The following is a 22,046-nucleotide window of genomic DNA, read 5'->3' as shown; positions in this document are numbered from 1 at the left end:
AAAATATTGTTTTTTTCAAAATTTTTGTGGTTTTTTTGTTTATAGCGCAAAAAATAAAAAGCGCACAGGTGATCAAATACCACCAAAAGAAAGCTCTATTTGTGTGAAAAAAAGGACGTAAATTTTGTTTGGGTATAGCATTGCATGACCACGCAATTATCATTTGAATTAGTGCAGCGCCAAACAGCAAAAAAAGGCCTGGTCATTAAGGGGGGTAAATCCTCTGGGGCTCAAGTGGTTAACAATGACTATCCTGGATGTTTTTGTTTGTTTTGTACCATTTGTCTCAGGTCAGTTTATTATGCAGCTAGTCCTTATTCTGTATATGTTTACTGTGTACTTGAACGTCAGTGGTACTGTAAAACTTGAGCTTGTTTTGTTGGTCATGATCCTTTCTTTACACACTGAATGAGACGAGACACATCTACCTAAATTTCTTTGTACTGTTTCTTCACTAAATAAAGATTAAATAAAAAACACACGCACGCCATTTTGTAATTAAAAGTTATTAATATGCAGTGCTGTCATTTTCTGTGAAATGTTATGCAATATGGCAACTCAGAAGTCTACACTAAGATAAAAGTCAGATTTTAGGCATCCTCTGCAACAGAAATGTAGGTTTTGAAGAGATACTCCTAAAGAGTTAATCACTTCTTCAGGAATGCAGACCCTGCCACTCAATAAAACACTGCAAGAACACAAAGAAAATGTCACTCCAATTCAGAATATGTAACCAAAAGATATAGAAGAACAAACAGCTTTTCCTTCAGAGCAGAAAGAGGTAGAAATCTGCAAGAAAGTTTGTTAAAACCCCGGCAATGTAAATTAATCACCCAGAGGGGGATTCGTTTTTTCAACAAAAGCGGAGTAACCCGTTAAGATATGCTATTTAAGGAAAATACTGGGAAAATATCTAATGCTCAAAACAGTTGTCTAAAACAACCCCAGTTATGACAAACTACTGAATTTTTTACATGTTTTCAGAATGCAAATAAAATGACTAGATTAACACTTTCTACATCTTGCAAATCATCTTTTAAAGGCCCCTCAAGCTGAGGAGGTGAGTGATGTGAAATCACTGCTATTCTGACAAAATAAAAGCGTGCCATCAAATATTTGCTGACTGGCCATGTAGGACTTATTTTAAGTTTAATAAGTTTACCTTGAAGGAGCTGGGCATTTTGTAACTTGTTCCCAGTCTGTCTCTGCTTCTCTTTCCCCTATTTCAGCCAATATCAACAAGTTCTTGAGTTTTTAAATTCACTTGACCTTAGAATGTGTTACATTTCCTATGTGCCAACAGCTCAGCAATCACTCTTTAACCCTTTCACTGTCACCAATGTATGTCATACGTCGGCAGCAACATATACACAAATTCCCTATTCGCATTTTCTCATTTCCCTTTCTTGTGGAAACTATTCCACGCGTTTGGTAATATGCTGATCTTTCAACCCCACCAGCTATATATCCTGGGCTTACCCATCTTTCCTGAGTGCCCAGGACTTCTATGGTGGGTGTCATCAGAGAGAGTGGAGGCAGCCCCAAGCTAGAATGAACGCAGAAGTGACATCCATGGTGGGTGTCAGCAGACAGAATGAAGGCAGCCCCGAGCCAGAATAAACCTGGAAGGGACAAGGTCTGATCACCTACCGGGTTTAGAGCTGCTAGAGAAGCCAGGGAGAAAGGTAATCAAGCAAATCTGTGCTTGTTCGGCTTCAAAGGAGTGCAGGTGTGATATTAAGGGTCTAGGATATGCTCGATATATTCTTAAAAAGAACCTGTCACTTGTATTCTGCTATCACATAGGGGGCTTGTGAGCATTATGATAGCAATACGCAAGTTGAAATAAAAATTGTAAATTTAAAGTTTAAAAAAAAGCCCCCCAAAATTGAAGAAGCCTCCATCCCAACATGTACACAAGTGCGCTTTGGATGAGTTCACATATGAAGCCAACAATTGCACCTCACACATTGGGTATCGATGCACACGCTGGAGTGAGATCCATAATCTTAGGGGCATAATTTACAACTAAAGCCAAACTGCAGAAAACTTAAAAAGTTATCCTTGCAGTGGAGCTGCACCTGCAATGCAAGGGTTAAATGATTGTTTAGTCTAAGGGAAAGTTCTGCACTTTAATTTACCTGATCCTTCACTCCCTGGAGCATTCCAGAACGACGTCATAGGACATCCACCCGGAACAAGGAAACTGATCTCTTCACTCAACCACTTTCCACCTGGCCTATTGCAAAATAAAAGACGGGCGAGAAGTGGTTAAGCAAGGGATCATTTTGAAGTTCTCCAGTTGGACTTTAATAGCTTTTAAAGCATTGCTTGTGGACAATTGTGGGTACTGTGATTCTTTACCGATTCACAATTTTGAGGCTTGACATGTCTGGTATCCTTTTACGATAATCAACCATGTAATTTATATTTTACCAGAAAATGGGTAATATATTGTGTTTGTATGCACTAAAAATACATTGAATGTATTTTTATGAACGTATGTTTTAATAAAAAGTTAAACTAATGGTGTAACAAAAAAATTGCAACAATTTTATTCTACAGGGTCTCTGCTTTCAGATATGTTTTGGGGGAGGGAGGTTTTAAGTACAATTTAGGCCTAATTAATATATGTGGAAGAAATGCAAATATGGCTCTTGCAGCAAATTGGTTAAAGAGAAATTGAAATGTAGAACCTGAACAAAAAGGCATTCTGTGAATGGACAAGGGGGGCAGGTAAGTGACAGGATTTCACCTTGTCCCTTTACAGAATGCCTTGTATTCTGTGAAAAGAAACAAGCCCATGTGTGAATGGATGTGGGGAAAGGAGGGGGAGAGTGAACAATGCCTACTTTCACTGTACCATAAACAAAACTATCAGTTGTAGCACCAGAAGAATTGTGCAATATGTAATATCCAGCACAAATCAAACAAATTTCTGCAAAAGCAAGCAGCGCTACCACCCTAGCATAGATGTAATTCACTTCACTTGTGTACTTTCTAAAAAGATTTTTTTCCTGGCATTCCACTTTAAAGTAGAACTATAGGCAAAACTTTTTTATTTCACTTTGGATAGAACAGGGGAGGGTTAAAACCCTTGTCAGGGTCTTTTTTTTGTTTTTTTTGTTATCTTTATCCCATTGCAAAGATTTTCCTTTACTTCCTGTCCCATAGCTAAACAGAAAGTGAGAAAATCCCTGCAAATTAAGGGAATTCCTTGGGGACCCCCAGGTCACCATAACTACTGTAGTGTCCACATTGGAAGAATTCCCATCTTTTACTTTTCTTGGGATAACCCAAAATTTGGTATTTTCTTTTACTTTCAAAGATAATGGTAAGCAGACAAATAGAGAGGGTGAACCTCTTTAACAGGGACACAGACAGTAAGTAATAAAAACTGGCATGTATTCTAATCCCTCTCTACTCTATCCAAAAAAAAAAAAGAAATTTTGCCATAGCTATATTTTAAGTTTCTAACATTTCCAGCTCATACATAAACATGGACAAAAGCAATCTTTAAAACTTGTAAAACACTTTACCTTCCGGAGCAGTGAAGGACAGACTGTATATTACAGACTCTCCCTGCACTGCAAACAGTAGGCGACTTCCATCTGGGCTCCAGCAGCCAGTCTAAGGGTTAGGGAGAGACAAGAGAAACAATGAGCCAAATATCAAAACAAGTGAACAATGAAAGCGAAAAATATGCTGAGCTTTAGAAAACGTACTTGACAACGGCCTTTGAGTGTTGGCCATCGCTCACATGTCCACATCTGGGTCTCCCATACTCTGTAAGAAAATAGCACTGTAATTCTAATCAATGGCAACATACCAAGAACTTCAGAATATGTCCCCTTACCTGAACACAGGAGATGGTGTAGCAGAAAGCACCTTGCTGCCATCAGGAGACCAAGACAAGAATGTAACACCTCCTCCTCCAACTCTCTGAAGTGGTACACAGGTCTCAGTAGACACATCCCACACCTATGGTTAAGACACACATATAATAAATTATATATATCACATATACTATACTAAATTGAGTCATATTTTACTACTCACCAACATGGCAGTGTCCACAGGAGATGAAGACAGCAACACCCCACCTTTAGGAGACCAACAAACACTAGTGACTGGACTGTGACCTGGGTGTGAAAGGATCTGTGAGCAGCCAGAAGAAGGCCTAATGGATTTTTAGAGAACAATGAAGCTTTTAAAAAACATCCAAGGAAACATTACACAGTTACAGCCCTCAATGAGATACCCTGACAAAAACTATATGGTGAAGATAGGATCTGTAACAGAACCACTAGTTGGCCCCTCAAACAAAGGTAGACACTTAGGGGTTTATTTACTAAACCTGGTTGACTCAGAATCTTGGGCACCTGTGCATGGTAGCCAATCAGCTTCTAACCTCAGCATGTTCAGTTAAGCTTCAGCAATAAAACCTGGAAGCTGATTGGTTTTTATGCAGAAGTGGACAAGATTCTGAGTCAACCAGGTTTAGTAAATAAACCCCTTAGTGGCTCTGCTTGCACTCAGACCCAGCCCTACAACACCACTCACACAACTGTGCTGCATCTTGGTAAAGTGTTTGGGGGGTAATTTTATTTAGTCTGTGTAAATCATACAAGTGGAGAAAAGTGAAGATGTAGACAATATAAATTTCAAATTCACTCACAAGAAAACTGCACATCACACAGACCACTATGAAAGATTAATTTTCACATATCAAAGAAGTTCAGATAGAAGCACTGATCATGGGATGATCCTATGTGGTATACAAAATCCTGATACGTAAAAGCAATATAATCAAAGAGTGAAAGCAGTAAACATATGTCAGTGATGTCTCTAGTTTCATATATTCTCTTTACTTCATAAACAGACAAGAAGCCTAAGTAATTCACAGTGGCTCATTTCTAATAATGTACACATAGGCTGTAATCAGTAAGTAATACTCATTGATTTTAGTGTGATTAGGTGGTTACCTTGTTGATAAGGAGGTTGGGTCTACATGCCACACAATTACACAGCTCTGACAGGCTACAGCTAATATAGATGCACACAAAGGCTTCCATGCCATGCTGGCCACATCCTTCTGTAGGCGATGCTTTAATATTGGTGTGACTGAGCTTAAACATAAGAAGGAGTCACAAAAATGACAACATAGTATATTATTCTGGATACAAGGTTCATCATTATATACATAAGGTATAAGCATCAAAGATCATATTACAAGCCAGGATACCAAGCACTTTGTGCTCCCACTGTGCACAGCTTCTGCTTCTCTTTGCAGCACTTCAGGTTCATCAACCTTTATGGTGGACAGAGCAGTGTACAATATGTGAGGTTAAAGCTGAATGGAAAGGTATAGGATATATCATACTGCCTTGTTTTCAGTAATGGTTCCAATTAGCAAAGCAGATGCAGAAATTGTACACTAAACTGAGTGCACAGCTCATTGTACAGTGTGAACAAGCAGGCAAGAATACTTTAATGCAGATGAGACATAGCAAGTGCCTTCTGCATTCAAAATCATGCCTGTTCACAAATTTTTATTTAACAAGTTCCACTTTAATTACAGTGGACAGTAGGAACAAAAGTTTTAAACATTTATACATATACAACATGGGATGGCAGGCTTACAGTGAGGACTAGAGGTACATGTCCATGACTGGTGAGGTCTCCTTTATAGGATCTGCTGCAGAAAGCAGCCAGGGTCATGTCCTAGTCCTGGTGTGCAGCAACAAAAATGTAATAAATTGCAGCTTACTAATTCTTAGATGTGGTTGTTGTTTTATTTTTGCTTTTTATCCCCCCCCCCTTTATTTTCACCTGTTTATCCTCCCAGTAAGTCTGTTAGCTTTCACCTCCCCTTAACAACTCAAGCTGTGTGGCAAATGAATTGACATTTAGAGAGTTCAGCCAATCATTTAACACCACAGGGGCTTACAGTTGTCAGGTTTGATTTATGTAAAATGTTTACCGCAAAAGGGGAAAAAATTTTTAAAAAAAGAGGCCATGTAGGGCTCTGCCCACCCGGCTGCACCACTCATTCACTGTGTTCTGTGAATGAGAAACTACAAGTTGGCTTGTAGTTCTCAATTAACTACCACAGACCTGTGGAATGTCATGGTAGTTAATGGAGTTTTCCTGTCAATATATCTGCTTGCCCATACATCCCGTTTTGTATAAAGGTGAACTTATCCTTTTAGTGCCGGTCATACCAGTGCAATTTCAGGTGCGATTTGGGAATTGAAATTGCACCTGAAATCGCATCTAATGAATGTGAATGTCAGTGTCTTAACATTTGCGATTTGCTACATCGCGATTTCTAAATTAGTTCTTTTTCTGCAGTTTTGGTGCAATTTCACATACATAGAATATAATGGAAATCACACTGCAAATTGCAAGAAATCGTTGAAAATCTTCACAATTAGCAAATGAATTCTTCAGAAATTGCACCTGAAATTGCACACTAATCAAGTGATTTTAAATCGCACCGGTGTGACCGGTGACTAAAGGTGTAAAAATATTAAAATAAAAAAAAGAAAACCAAGCGCAGCCATTCCATTCAATGATGCATATGCTGCAATATTTTAAATTGTTGTTGGGTTTATCACAGCTTTAAAAATCAGGAAAACATTTGAACAGTTTGGAGATTAAACAAGGCCTCAAAGCACTACATTACAAAAAAACAAATGATCCCTTTCAATCACCAGAATTCTTCAATGACTAAAGTCCTATTTCCTCCATCTTTCACTGTATTCCTTACCTTCCTGTTGCATATATTCGAATGGAGTCATCTACGAGAGCCAAAGCAAACTTGTTTGTGTGTGGATGCCAAGCTAAAGTTCTGAGCGAACAAGTGGTCCTAGAAGACAGAACAAGCAATGAGTAACCAAATTTGTCAAAATCAAGGCACAATGAATACTTCTGGTCCCAACAGCAACAACCCTTTGTACTGGATGCTGCAATCCTCTGTCATTTTGGACAGCACCAAGTATAATGATCAATATGCCCGTCTCAGACTGCTACATATTTGAAGCATGTCACGTGTAGCTATTACAGTTATGCAAAAGGAGCATGTAGAAAATACATATTACAGGTATATAGAACCTGCACTTCGAATTGTCACTACTGTCACATTGAAGTCACAAAGGAGGCAAAAGCATAACAGTCCTGTGGGCTTCAATAAAAAGCAAGCGTTGTTGGGCACAATCTGGGGAATTCAATAACGCTCCAATTCCACTTTCCTTGCAAGAGGTCTCTAAAGATCGACCAGCATTTAATTATGGCAAGCAATTGTGCCAGTTTCAGTAACATTACACAGGCAACAAATTCAGGTAGTCCGAACTACTACCACTTTAGGCTTTGCCCACCCCTGCTAAAAAACTCCTTTGCCAAGCTTCAGTCAGTGTGGTGGACGCAGTGGTCAGGGAGGGAGCACACCAAAGGAGTGTTAAAAATAGCCTCTCCATCCTCCATGCCAGACTGACAGGTACATGAATGGGGAACAAGCACCTATATACGTACCAGTAACGACCTTGGGAGAATTCTGCTGTTAGATCTTCACTTTTCATCTGTGGACACATAAAAGGTAATTTAGAACAACCATTTAATGTTTTGGAAATCATAACATACCAAATCCTGGCGCTGATCCCACCATCAATACTTTTCACAGGTGTGAAATCATTATCATGAAGCACTGATGCTTGACCCCAATCAGCGGATTACTGATTTTACAATACATTACATATGTAGACAGAAGCCATACATTCGGTTTATTAAAACTAAATCTTTATAATTTATGGGAGTTGCAAAGGCCAGTGGGAAAGGTATGAAAAGCTTTTCCATTTTTAACTTTGACTGTTCTGTAAAAAGGTTATAATTATATTGTATTTTAGTATTTGGGTTAGAAATTATTTTCTTTTCTTATAAGTAATCATTGGAATGCACTTCCTCCCTAAAGAAACAAAAAAGGAGCCCAATCCTTTAGCTGTGACAAGCACCTTAAGCATGCTGTTCTATGAAAATCCTGCAGGAATACAGCACCTTTTCAGGCTGCTAGTGCTTACTAGATTTCTTTGTGTCAAAATATAGCCCCCTCTTCCCAAACATTGTCTACTTAGATGGACCTTCTGTTTTCTATATCTTAAAAAGCGGAATATTCACAATATGGTGACTTACTGACAGGTGTGGGAACAGTGACCCATGGAAAGAGGAAAACCAGCGACATAAAGCAAGACAGCAGCAAGACACACGACACAAACATTGGGGCACTGTAAAAAAAAAAAAAGAAAAAAATAGAAACATAACAGAGGTAGATGCCAACTAACCTGCAAAACCTACACAGTTGTTAGAAGTACATTTTTTTTGTTTCATAAACATACAGAATATTCCTAAGAGCAGAGAATAATGAAGGCTGCCATTGATGACCCCCACTTCTACAGTCTAGTTATCTGGCATTTTGACTCACTGACCCAGAACAAGCATGCAAATAAGGAACCTAGTCTTCCCTCTAGAAAGAAAAAACTGTTTTGTGACAAGGATCTTACCTTCTCCTTCTGAGTTAGATATCTCCTCAAGCATTCCAGCAAGACCCATTTGCTTCCTGGAAAGGGATATATAAAACATAATGATTATAAAGAAAAGGCATGTCACTTTCGCACTTAAAGTGGGCCTTTCCCTAAAGAAAGCTCTACATGCTGATATAAAAATTATCTTATTCAGGGTGTAACATGTTATGATCAGACCGGCCACCGCTTTGACAGCTAGTGGAAGATCTTTCTCCACCCTTACTAGGTGTAAAATTTTTAAAAAACGAGGCCATGTAAAGCTCTGCCAGCCCGGCTGCACCACTCATTCACTGTGTTGTGTGAATGAGAAACTTCAAGTTGGCTTGTAGTTCTCAATTAACTACCACAGACCTGTGGAATGTCCTGGTAGTTAATGGAGTTTTCCTGTCAATATATCTGCTTGCCCATACATCCCCTTTTGTATAAAGGTGAACTTATCCTTTTAGTGCCCGGTCATACCAGTGCAATTTCAGGTGCGATTTGGGAATTGAAATTGCACCTGAAATCGCATCTAATGAATTTGAATGTCAGTGTCTTAACATTTGCGATTTGCTACATCGCAATTTCTAAATTAGTTCTTTTTCTGCAGTTTTGGTGCGATTTCACATACATAGAATATAATGGAAATCACACTGCAAATTGCAAGAAATCGTTGAAAATCTTCACAATTAGCAAATGAACTCTTCAGAAATTGCACACAAATCAAGCGATTTTAAATCGCAGCGGTGTGACCGGTTACTAAAGGTGTAAAAAATATTAAAATAAAAAAAGTTTACGTACGATTAGTTAATAAAATAGAAACTAAAAAAAAAAATTTAAAAGCCCACAGCCGCTAAGGTTGTCGGGATTTGTAGGTACTGATTCACAGAGCACTGTGAATCAGTGATGCGGCTGTAAGGGTGGACAGAAGGAGGGGAGCGGCTGCGGCTATGGGAACATGTTACACCCTACAAAACGTGTGGAATATGCAACATGTTCCAAAGGTGAACTTATCTTTAATTAGGGCTGATTAGAGAAAACTAAAAGGTTAATAAGGGGTTAAACAGAAGAATTGATAAATTAAAAAAAAATTTTAAAAATGCAAAACTTTTCTTTTCAGATTGTTTTAATTGACTTTGTCTGCAGTTCCAAGTTCATCCCTTTGATCTGTATATGAACAGAATGGTACAAAATGAAACATTGTTTCTTTGTATGTTTCTGTATTCATGGTTGAGCAATGTTGTCCATAAACATTGCCAGACTGCTTTTCTTTGACAGCTCCAACTGTCAGAACTTTCTCTGTGTACTCAGGCAATGCCACTTTGATTAAAGTGGTTGTAAAGTCACCTCATATATGCTTACCTATAGGTAAGCTTACCTGTAGGTAAAATGAATATTTCCTAAATGTTCACCGTTTAGGAGATATTCTACGGAGCAGCAGATGATGCATGCATGATTCAGCGCTGTGTGCCGTGGCTGAAATTCCGAACGCATGCGCAGGAGTGACGTTACCGGCGGTTCGGCCATTCAAGCAGCTGCAGCCTGAAATCATAGAAGGAAGACCGGGTGAAGATGGAAGCCTCCTGCAAGGGTGACAAAGTGCCATTGGGGAGCTTCTTTCTAAGGTAAGTCTTTCATAATGTACTAGTATGCAATGCATACTAGCATATTATATTACCTTGCAGCAGGAAACTTTTTTTTTTATCAAAGAGTTTACTACCACTTTAATCAGAGCTGAATTGCCGAGTACTGGGACAAGGGAGGTCCTGGCAGCAGGATTGGATGTGATACACACGCATTGAATACAATATTGAGATTTTTTTGGGGCATTGCTAACACATCCAGAGTCTGCAACTGGTTAAGTCTCCTAAAAGTACTCACAAGTGTAATGTAGACAATAGCTAACAGAGACATGGCCTTAGGCTAGGTTCACACTATTGCAGGTGCGGAAATGCATGTAAATAGCAAGTGTTTCCGGATTCCAAGGCAACTGCAGTTTAGCAGATGCATGGTGGGGGTTCCATTAATTTTTAATGGCACCCTCATGCTTTGGAAAAAGTGGTGTGTTTACACAGAAATGTGATGAACCACATGGAGCCAAAGCACCACGCAGTTACTATGCAGCTTTGGTTTCACAAAAGGGATGGGGACATTTTCCTTGAGCAAATGTGTGCCATAACAAATGCAATAGTGTGAACCTAGCCTTAAAAATAATAATCCACGTTTGGCTAGGTCACTTACCATGAATTCAAACATCTCTTCCACACACTCTCCTTATGATGAATAAAAGCAGCTTTGCTGCTCATTTCCATTCTGCCCGGAACCTTCACTAAATCCAGAGGAATTGTAATTTCTAGAACATTTACCAGCTACAAAGACAAGAACATAGTGGTTGTTTCTGAGGGAAAATGAACAGCATAATAACTATATATAAATATATATCCCATTAAAAAGAAAATAACAAAACTAGCTTTTGTTGCAATTTTCAGCTTTATTCCTGATATTTTACCTGCATTACTTTTTTTCTCGGTCTGATCAGCATTATTCAACCCATCTCCTCTAAACCCAGGTTGTTGTGGATCTACCTCCAGCCTGTGACTAGACAGCAAAAGGAGAAGCAGCACAGTGATGAGGTTAATCCTCTGTCACTCTGCTTTCTTATCCTATTAGCACGCTTCATGTCAGCACTTAAACCGACTGAATCCTTGTACTGCTTCTCCCTCTCATACTATAAAGGCACTACGAGAAGCTGATATCAGGTCAGATTCAGGTACTTACATTGCTTGCATTTAAAAAATACATTTATTGATGTCTATTACAGAGCTGCTCAATTTGTGTATTTTCTGTCTATAGTTAAAAATCATGCATACTGTACTGTAGGCAGAGAGAAATGTCAGAAATAATCTTGCAGTTGTGACTTCTTGGTGAACCCAAACCTCAATTAATGGTGCTGTAATGTATTATTTTGCATTAACAGACCAACAGCTGCATGCTTACAGATATCAGAGCAACCAGTTGTCTGTAATGATAGAACTACCTGCAATAAACAATTACTACACTAATAGGATTTATGTTGTCTGGAGCAAACACCATTAGCAACTGTAGCCCACAGGATCCCCAAAACCAAACCCACTCTCTACTATAGCTCAGCTTTCACGTTGATGCTCTGGCCTGCTTCCTTCAATTCACAATTTATTTCACAAAGAGTAGCCACACAGTACATTGGAGGTGTCCAGCTTAAATTGTTTTCATTATATTATTTCTCTTGCGCAGTCACTTACAGAAATATTAAATGAAGAGGGTGGGCTGCTACTTGTATGCCATGGCATCATTTTATTGTTGTGTTCATACAGCATCATATCTCCACGAGCAAGAGGTGCAGGGAACAAATTCAAAGAACACATTTTGCTGGATCTGCAAATAACAAGACAAATATTATTAAACACATAGTTGCAATCCTTTAGAATGTCTGGGAACAATACTGAAGCGATGTACTAAAACCTGTTAACACTATAACATCAAAGGGTCTCACTGCACTAAAAGTAAACAAATCTGGTGATGCTGAGATTTTTCCATCATTCTTGTAATGGCTATAAAATTATACAATGTGCTCAGCAAAAAATATTTTTTTTCTGATGCACACACAGCTCATATTATTATTATACAGGATTTATATAGCGCCAACAGTTTGCTCAGCGCTCTACAATATAAAGGGAGACAATACAGCAACAATACAGTTCAATACAAGAGGGATTTGAGGTCCCTGCTCCTTGGAGCTTACAATCTAGGAGGGAGGGGCTAGTGGTACAAAAGGTAACTGTGGGGGGTGGACTGGTTGGAAGAGTAGAAGATTCCAGTATTAGCTGAGGGCAGGATAGGCTTCCCTGAAGAGATAGGTTTTCAGAGATCGCCTAAAAGTGAGCAGAGTAGGCGATAGTCTGATAAATTGGGGTAGAGAGTTCCAGAGGATGGGGGAAGCTCTGGAGAAGTCCTGGAGACGAGCATGGGAGGAGGAGACAAGGAAGCTAGAGAGGAGGTCTTGCGAGGAGCGGAGAGTACGGTTTGGGTGATATTTAGAGACAAGATCGGTGATGTAATTTGGGGCAGAGTTATAACTGGCTTTATACGTTATTGCTAGTGTTTTGAATTTTATCCGCTGGGCAATGGGAAGCCAGTGGAGGGATTGGCAGATATGGAACGGTTAGTAAGGTGGATGAGTCTGGCAGCAGTATTCATGATAGTTATATAACTCATATAGTTTTCATTGATCAGCATGGGTACTTCAATGGTCTTTACAAACATAGAAGTTGTGTTGCAGCAACTCCTACATAACTGTTGAAGGCTATTTGTATTCATCTGAAGAACATATGATTTGCATCCAAACAGACACACAGATTCATTCTTAATAGGATGCAGACAGATTGGGGTTTATTTACTAAAGCTGGAGAGTCCAAAATCAGACTCCCTTCTGCATAGAAACCAATCAGCTTCCAGGTTTCATTGCCAAAGCTTCATTGAACAAGCTGAGGTTAGAAGCTGATTGGTTTCTATGCAGAAGGGAGTCTGATTTTGGACTCTCCAGCTTTAGTAAATAAACCCCATTGCGTCCAGGGGTGGTCATCTGTCCCTAGACACAGGTAACTGCTGGATATACGGATACATGCATATTGCTGCAGTGCCTGTCATTGGTTTGTACAGGCATCCCAGCTGCAGCTCTCCAAAACTACCCATGATTCCAACCGCAAGAATCAACTGATTCTGATTAAAACAGATCTGAGTAGAAATATTATTTTTGTTCCTTGTTTTCTCCCCATGAATGCAGAGGTTTCAAGTTGTAAGGCCACCTCACCTCCTGCTTGAACTCACGGCAGAATACAGACCCATAATATTGTGCTGTCAGGATTACACAGAAATAAGGAATATGTTCATCAATATTTTTAACCCCCTATAGCAGTGAGGACAGTGTGCCATGCAGGACATGAACAACCCCTTTGGGTCTTTGAAAAACTTTCAGGATGCCTCAAACAGCACTGGTAAAGCACCATTACCATCCAGTTTGAGGATGTTAAACACATATGTAGATGGCTGTCACTTTAAACAACTGCTAGCAGGCTTCAGTAAGCTCCAGCACTGCTTGAATCCTCTTTACACACATATATTCAAACAGGTCCCCATGTACCAGAGTGTGCCCAATATGTTAAAATGATGTTCTCCATTTCTAAATAAATGGACATCTCTTCAAGTTGCTGAAATCCACGGCCTCCTCAGTTTGTCCTGCAGATGGCATGATACACCCAGTGCCAGATATGTGGCCCCAGAAATCCATGACTTGCGGCCTTGCTCTCCACGCACACACGAGCAATCCACACTGTCACAGCATTTTAAATAAAGGAAATCAGCTTTGTGTGTGGAGGTGGTAAGGGAGGCCATGAGACCTTATTCATAGAATTCCGGGGCTGTGTGTCCTGCCATCTGCCAGATGGCTGAAGAGATGGCAATTTGTTTGGGGAACAGAGCACAATATTCTAATATATTAAGGACACTGTCATGCGCAGGGACATTTTTGTGAAACATGTGTAAAGGCGAACTTGTCCTTTAAAGTAGCACCCATTGTTTTGACTTGTGTTTAACACCTAAGTACAGCCAAAATAAAAGTGCACACAAATCAGCACAAGGGACATAACTTACCGTCAGTAGGATGTGTCCCTTGTGCAGATTCCTGTTAATTGAAATCCTCCTCCCTCTATGCCCCACCCACACAAACTTTTGGTGAACTGAGGAGCTGTCTCAGGCTCTCATCAAATTTGCCCCACCTTCCCACCCAGTTCCTCCATTTACAGAATGAATGAAATGAAAAACAATCTATGAGTGGAGGGCATAGACCTTTCAATCATCCGCCCATCCTCCATTCATAGAGACTGCTGTATGAATAGAGGAGCTGAGTGGAAAGGGCAGGCAAAGTCGAGCTCTCTTGATGAGAGTCCATGACAGCCTTTTAGATCTAGTAACTCCTGCCGCAACAGTGGTGGAGGCCGACATGGAAGGAGGATTTCAGCTAACAGGAGAGACACCTGAAAATGCATCAGCACAAGGGACACATTCTACTGACTGTAAGTTGTGTCCCTTGTGCTGATGTTTGTTTATTTTTGTTACTTTGGCTGCATTTAGCTTCAGGTTGAGGATATTGAAGTCTGAGGGTTACCAAATGCTTTCAAGCTGAACTCAGGGCAGAAATTGCCATCCAAGCAATGAGAAACACAGACATGCTTGATACAGGGAATTCCTTCTGTCCCCTTAATATTCTGCTCCTACAACTGGTGGCCACAATGCCCACTATTCCCCTCTGGCTTGGTACATTCCCCATTCATAAAGAGGAGTGATGTAATTACATTTTAACTTGCTCTTGTAGGAGGACCTGGGAGTCCAAAGCTTTCAGTCTAAATGACATACTGTAACCTGCCCCCACTGTGCACACAATTCCCAGTGCATGATGGGAACTGTAGTCTCAAAAAGTGCTGATAAACACTAACAGGAATGACTTTGCCGTTTCTGAAATCCCACCTCACCAAGTCTGGGTATGGTGGATTCTTCCCTTTGTAGCAACATCATTGATTTTTGCTTTACTAATGGATCAGAGCTGTTGGATACATTTTATTACAATTCCAGAGTACAGCAGTAACAAAGCTGCCTAAAATGTTCTAAAAATGTTGCAGATTTTTTTGGGCTAAGTTTGCTGTACACTTTGAAGTCTATGTAAACAAGTCTCTGACCCAAGGTAGGCCAAGAAGAGCAAGCTTTATCTGGATTACTTCTACTAAATAAACTTGAATGGAGAGCAGCAAGTGGGGCAGAATATGGAGTGGTGGCCATTCACACCACGATAAACGATCAATTTCTTTTCTCCTCTTCTTTTTCTTCTCTTCAGTGCTCCCAATGAGTGCAACACAATTTATTATTTTCCACCCTGGCTGATCAGATTCAGTGTGACTAAACCCAATCTAAATTGATAGGAAGGGAAGTTATGTCTTTTCAATTGTTTTTTATTTGTTTTGATCAAATTGCACATCGACTGGATAATAAAATCAAAGCATGTATGTCCACCATTAGGCCCATGTCATATTTGTGATTCTACAGTTGGTAAGAACTCTCCAGTGGTAGGAGTACTATGGAGGACACAGCAGGACAAAGAAACATTCACCTGCTTACATGCGTCTCTCCCTCGCCAGCTGGATGAAGCAGACATTGCTTTCCTACTGGCAAACTAGTGCATTCCATGGCCTTTCTGGCAATGAGGGAGTGACACCACCAGGGACGGACTGACTGACAACTCATGGGGCCCCCAGGCAATAGGGGATCATGGGGCCCGTGTCCTAGCCCACACTCAAACCACACCCAAAAAAGCCTATGAAAGGTACCAAGGGCATCTCATTGGGCCCCCTACAGACCTGGGGCAATGCCCGAGTGCCCAAATGGTCAATCCGCCCCTGGACACCACACTGATTCAGAAACCGAGAGCAACATATACAAGCAGATGAGTGTTCTACCTCACCAGCCACAGCATCACAAACGTGACATGGGTTTTGTAAAAATGCTCAGCAAACCTGTGTATGGTCCTGGATAGAGATCCTCATGCTGGCAAATTCTTTCCTACACCAGAACAGCTACTGAGACTTAAAGTTGTATTATTATTATACAGGATTTATATTGTGCCAACGGTTTGCTCAGCACTTTACATTATAGTGGGAGACAATACAGCAACAATAGAGTTCAATACAAGAGGGAATTGAGGGCCCTGCTCCTTGGAGCTTACAATCTAGGAGGGAGGGGTGAATGGTACAGTAGGTAAAAACTGCGGGGTATGTACTGGTTGGAAGAGAAGACTCCAGTATTAGCAGAGGACGGGATAGGCTTCCCTGAAGAGATGGGTTTTCAGTGATCGCCTAAAGGCAAGTAGAGTAGGTGAGAGTCTCATAGATTGGGATAGGGAGTTGCAGAGGACGGGTGACGCCCTGGAGAAGTCTTGGAGACGAGCATGGGAGGAGGACATAAGGGAGCTAGAGAGTAAGAGGTCTTGTGAGGAGCGGAGAGTACGGATTGGGTGATATTTAGAGATAAGATCGGTTATGTAAGTTGGGGCAGAGTTGTGGATGGCTTTATATGTCAGTGTTAATGGTTTGAATTTTATCCGTTGGGCAATGGGAAGCCAGTGGAGGGATTGGCAGAGAGGGGTGGCAGATACAGAACGGTTAGTGAGGTGGATGAGTCTGGCAGCAGCATTCATGATAGACTGAAGAGGAGATAACCTGCGATGAGGTAGGCCAATGAGGAGGGAGTTACAATAGTCAAGGAAAGAGATAACCGGGGAGTGAATAAGTTGCTTAGTGGTTTCCAGAGTTAAGAACGAGAGTATCTTGGAGATGTTGTGGAGGTGAAGTCTACAAGATTTGGACAGTGATTGGATTTGGGGCTGGAAGGACAGATGGGAGTCTAGGATTACACCTAGTACCCTGGCATGAGGGGAGGGACTGAGGATGGTGTTATAGATATTTATGGTGAAGTCAGGGAGGGGGCACGGGCTGGAGGGAATACTAAGAGCTCAGTTTTGGAAAGGTTGAGTTTGAGGAAGTGGAGTGACATCCAAGCCGATATGTCACTTAAACACAAAAGCAAACATTATAATGCTGCCAGTTCTTAGATGCGGTGGCTGCATTCATGTTTTTAGGCTTTTTCGCTTTTATTTGCACCTGGCAATCTGACCAGTAAGTCTGTTGTGTTTCAAAAGATCAAACTCTTTTGCAGATGTAGCAGTTAGAGGGTTGAGACAAACCATTTAACAGTGACAGGGGTGCTTACAATGATCAGCTTTTATACCAAAAGCAAAAAAAGTTTATAAAAGTGTTAGCTGTAGTTTGGCTTCTATTTGTTAGCGTATCTAAATCGGCTAGTACACCTAGCAAATTATATATCAGTAAGCGGCAATATAATTCTTAGATGCGGTGGCTGCATTCATGTTTTTAGGCTTTTTCACTTTTATTTTCACCTGTGCTTTATATATACCGCCATTTGTAGATGCTTTAACTTTTACGTGAACCAATTAATTTACACATATTGGATTTTTTTTTGTAGCAGAATACATTTTGGCCTAAATTTATGATTTTTAAAACATTTTTTACTGGACAGGTTTAATAGCAAAAAGTCAAAAATAGTTTTTTTTTCCTTAAAATTGTCGGCATTTTTTTATTTGTAGCGCAACAAATAAAAACCACACAGGCAATCAAATACCACCAAAAGAAAGCTCAATTTGTGGGGAAAAGGATGTAAATTTCATTTGGATGCAGCGTTGTATGACCGCGCAATTGTCAGTTAAAGTAACGCAGTGATGTAACACAAAAAATGGCCTGGTCAGGAAGGGGGGTAAATCCTCAGGAGGGCAAGCGATTAACCTGTACTATACAAAAAAAGCTCGGCCTCATTCACACAGATGCTAGTTGCTACCGCCCCTCTGGGAAGCAATGCTGCTGCCTGCAGATCACCAGAGATGGGAGATTTGTAACCAGAACTCTGGCTTTTGTACTTCAACATTCACAGGATGCCCAATCTCATCATTTGTATTTCACAAGGGGAATTAGACATGGAACTACTGCACATCAACCAGCTGCTAAGCATTTGTGCCACAGTCCTGTGCACCAGAGTGTCCACAGGGCAGCAAAATCATGTAGCTTAGCCACAGTTTTTCCACCCACTAGCTGCCTGCCTGAAGAAGGGGCATGGGGCTGCTGTGGCAAAAATGAAAGGGCTTGCCGCTTTCAGCTGGCTGCACTACTGTCAAACACGACCCATTCATGTGAATTGCAAGCTGTTGTCACATGGCAGTGCGGCATTTTGAGGATTAAAAGAGATGGTGATGGGGCAACACATCACCTCCTCACCGCCAGGTACATGCCCTCTGAAAAGCAACCACCACAGATCGCTTTTCAGAGAAGCACCTATGTGTGAACAAGCTCTACTGTTAGCGTTTTACAGGCAGCTCTATCTACCAATCACAATATGCTCCATAAATATAGACACACCACAAACCAATGCAGCCACATGTACAGCACCAATGCTGAATTATTCCGCCTGTTATTACCACCCCTCATGGGGATGAGGCCCCAGCAACAAGAGCAATTACACTGGCTGCATGCTGGTAATGACTGGTATTGATAGGAAATCTGCAGCCTGCCAGGGCCTAGGACTGTAGTGGTGGCTTCAGCCTGCTCTGCACTCAGGCTCCTCTCTCCAGCACAGCCAGGCGCTCTGAGCTTCCCTCCCCCGGCCATTCATAAGAAGCCGCCAGTACACCGACTGCCTGGCGAGGCAGCTCCACACTCAGCCATGGGGAGGCGCTCGCGGCCGCCAGCTACAGACGGTCACACATCACCTGGACGAGAGCGCCAACACCGAATTCACAATCCCGCGCCGCCTGACCGGCGAATCCTAAAGCTGGGTGACGTCAGTGCCATGTGACCGGCGGGGACGGGACACAGCCGGGCCATGTGACTGCGCCGTGACGACATCCGCCGGCGCTCCGGGAGAAGGAAGCAGAGATGGGAGGGGGGTGTCTGTCCTTTGCTGAGATGACTCTATGGTGTGCAGTGATAGGCAGGCTACCTCAGGAGGCTTTGTGGTTTCTCACTCGTGTCCCAAGGACAGGTGGGGTTACATTGTGGGAATGGGCAGACTTACCTGAGATGCTGAATAATGGAAATTCAAAGAGCAAACTGCATACTCCTTTGTGGAGGGGTCCCTTTCACACGGCAATGGTTAAATGTCTGTTTTAGGGCCTGTTCACAGCATAGAAATGCAGTCCAGATGCGTTTCCACATGTGCGGTTTTAATGTTTTCTGGTTAATTTTCACCCCTCTTCGAATAGGGAAATGTGCGTTTTTGACACACTCCGGTGCGTTTTGATGCTTTCTGGTTCATTCCCCCCCCCCCCCCCTTTCTTTTTCTTCAAATAGGGACGTGCATTTTTGACACTTTTCGGTGCGTTTTGATGCTTTCTGGTTCATTTTTCCCTCTCTTTTTCTTGAAATAGGGACATGTGCGTTTTTGACACTTTTCGGTGCGTTTTGATGCTTTCTGGTTCATTTTTCCCTCCTCTCTTTTTCTTGAAATAGGGACATGTGCGTTTTTGACACTTTCCGGTGTGTTTTGATGCTTTCTGGTTCATTTTTTCCCCCCTCTCTTTTTCTTCAAATAGGGACATTGTGCGTTCCGGTGTGGTTTTTATGCGTTTTACCGCATTCCAGTACAATTCTGTGCAGGAAAAATGCAGCCTGTTGTACTTTTTTGCCTGCAACCGGAACACTGGAATTGCAATGACTGATGTGAACTACAACATTGACAACCATATAACCTACTTTCTGTGCGTTTTAGATGAAGAAAAAAAAGCAACTGAAAAGCAAGTATTGTGAACTGGCCCTTAGTCTAGAGCGGGGGTCAGCAGCTTGTTGATCGTGATCTACCAGTAGGGCTTGCTGACCCACCATTGCAGAGCATCATGCAGAGGGTCCATTTGTAAAGTTGGAGCTGTAGTAGGGAGCAAGAGCTGCACAAGGCGATGTCTCCTCTGTAGTGCTGGATCCTGTCCCATGTGGAGTGATACCAACTGCACTCTATTATCCTGGTTAGCGGTCTCCGGAGTGGTGCCAGCAGCAGGAAAGAAGAGATCTTCAGGCCAGTGTGAAGCAATACACTGGGATAATAGTATAGTGCCGATCTCCTCCTCTTCCCACCACTCCATCCCCCACAGCTTTTCCTCCTGTACCACTATCCCCTCCCTCCTAGATTGTAAGCTCCAAGGAGCAGGGCCCTCAAACCCCTCGTGTATCGCACTGTATTGTGATTGTACTGTCTCATCTCTCATTGTAATGTACAGTGCTGAGCGAGCTATATAAATACTGTATAATAATGTTGTCTTCACACTGATGTATTGCAGGTTAACCACACCACAGGTGCAGAGCAGTGTATCTGCAGCTTTCCTGTGCTTAGCCATAGACTTCTATTATATCCTGTGGGTTTGGTGCCTTTTCTAAAATGACACCAAAACTGAATGCAGGAGTTTTGGCACGTTTTCAGAAAGTGCACCACACCTGCAGGATATAATAGAAGTCTATGGCAAAGCGCAGCTAACCCTGGAAAGTGGCAGATGCACCTGTGGTGCAAGTAAACCATAGCACATCACACTGATCAACATTTATCAGATCCTCAAGAACTTCAAGGAGGGAGGTTCAATTGTGAAGAAGGCTTCAAGGCCCCAAAAAAGTCCAGCAAGCACAAGGACTGTCTCCTAAAGTTGATTCAGCTGTGGGATCAGGGCATCACCAGTGCAGAGCTTGCTCAGGAATGGCAGTAGACAGATGTGAGTGCATCTGCACATGCAGTGAGGTGAAGACTTTTGGAGGATGGCCTAGTGTCAAGAAGGGCAGCAAAGAAGCCACTTCTCTCCAGAAAAAAATCATCAGGGACAGGCTGATATTCTGCAAAAGGTACAGGGAATGGCCTGCTGAGGACTGGGGTAAAGTAATTTTCTCTGATTAACCCCCTTTCTGATTGGGGCATCTGGAAAAAATCTCAGGAGAAGAAAAGGTGAGCACTACCATCAGTCCTATGTCATGCCAACAGTAAATCCTGAGACCATACATGTGTAGGGTTGCTTCTTAGCCAAGAGAGTGGGCTCACTCACATTTTTGCCAAAGAACACAGCCATGAATAAAGAATGATTGAAAAACCTCCTCCAAGAGCAACATCTTCCAACCATCCAAGAACAGTTTCGAGACAAACCATGATTTTTCCAGCATGATGGAGCACTGTGCCATAAAACAAAAATGATAACTAAGTGGCTTGTGGAACAAAACATAAAATTTTGGTCCATGGCCAGGTAACTCCCCAGACCTTAATCCCATTGAGAACTTGTGGTCAATCCTCAAGAGGCAGATGAACAAAAGAAATCCCACAAATTCTGACAGACTCCAAGGATTTATTATGCAAGAATGGGCTGCCATCAGGACGCAGCCCAAGAGTTGTTTGAAAGCATGCTAAGGTGAATTGCAGAGGTCTTGAAAAAGAAGGGTCAACACTGCAAATATTGACTCTGCATATACCCAATGTAATTGTCAATAAAAGCTTTTGACACTTATGCAATTCTTGTAATTATACTTCAGTATATCATAGTAACATTTGACAAAAGGATCTAACAACACTGAAGCAGCAGACATTGTGAAAATTAATATTTGTGTCATTCTCAAAACCTTTGACCACTGCTGTACAAAATGGGGAGGGACACACATGAACAGGATAAGTAGAGGGGACAAGGGGAACAGGGAGCCAGGTACTGAGAGCTAGAAGCAGGATACAAGGAGCAGGTCTCAGGGTCAGATACAAGCATCAGGCTCAGGCAGGGACATGGCTTGCAGGAAGAATACTGAAGCACTGAACATCAGTCAAGAG

General features: G+C 41.6%; 1 protein-coding gene across 1 annotated transcript in view; it reads right to left on the bottom strand.

Moving 5' to 3' along the window:
• The window catches only part of AAAS (aladin WD repeat nucleoporin), a 34,364-nt gene extending 15,280 nt beyond the window's left edge, over positions 1–19,084 (bottom strand). The window contains exons 1-12 of the mRNA XM_089691451.1: positions 18,976–19,084; positions 11,837–11,969; positions 10,797–10,924; positions 8,556–8,611; positions 8,188–8,279; positions 7,534–7,580; positions 6,773–6,871; positions 4,986–5,129; positions 4,060–4,180; positions 3,857–3,981; positions 3,726–3,786; positions 3,540–3,630 (exon numbers count right to left, since the gene is read on the bottom strand). Coding sequence (XP_089547577.1) covers positions 3,540–3,630; positions 3,726–3,786; positions 3,857–3,981; positions 4,060–4,180; positions 4,986–5,129; positions 6,773–6,871; positions 7,534–7,580; positions 8,188–8,279; positions 8,556–8,611; positions 10,797–10,924; positions 11,837–11,959 — 1,087 coding nt within the window. The 5' untranslated portion in view covers positions 11,960–11,969; positions 18,976–19,084. The remainder of the gene's footprint in view (positions 1–3,539; positions 3,631–3,725; positions 3,787–3,856; positions 3,982–4,059; positions 4,181–4,985; positions 5,130–6,772; positions 6,872–7,533; positions 7,581–8,187; positions 8,280–8,555; positions 8,612–10,796; positions 10,925–11,836; positions 11,970–18,975) is intronic.
• Positions 19,085–22,046: the final 2,962 nt, after the last annotated feature.

Source organism: Staurois parvus, unplaced genomic scaffold (assembly GCF_062004578.1).
Source record: "Staurois parvus isolate SC_StPar_1 unplaced genomic scaffold, SC_StPar_1.0 ptg000562l, whole genome shotgun sequence".
In the NCBI taxonomy this organism is placed as follows: domain Eukaryota; kingdom Metazoa; phylum Chordata; class Amphibia; order Anura; family Ranidae; genus Staurois; species Staurois parvus.
This window is presented reverse-complemented; position numbering and strand designations above follow the sequence as displayed.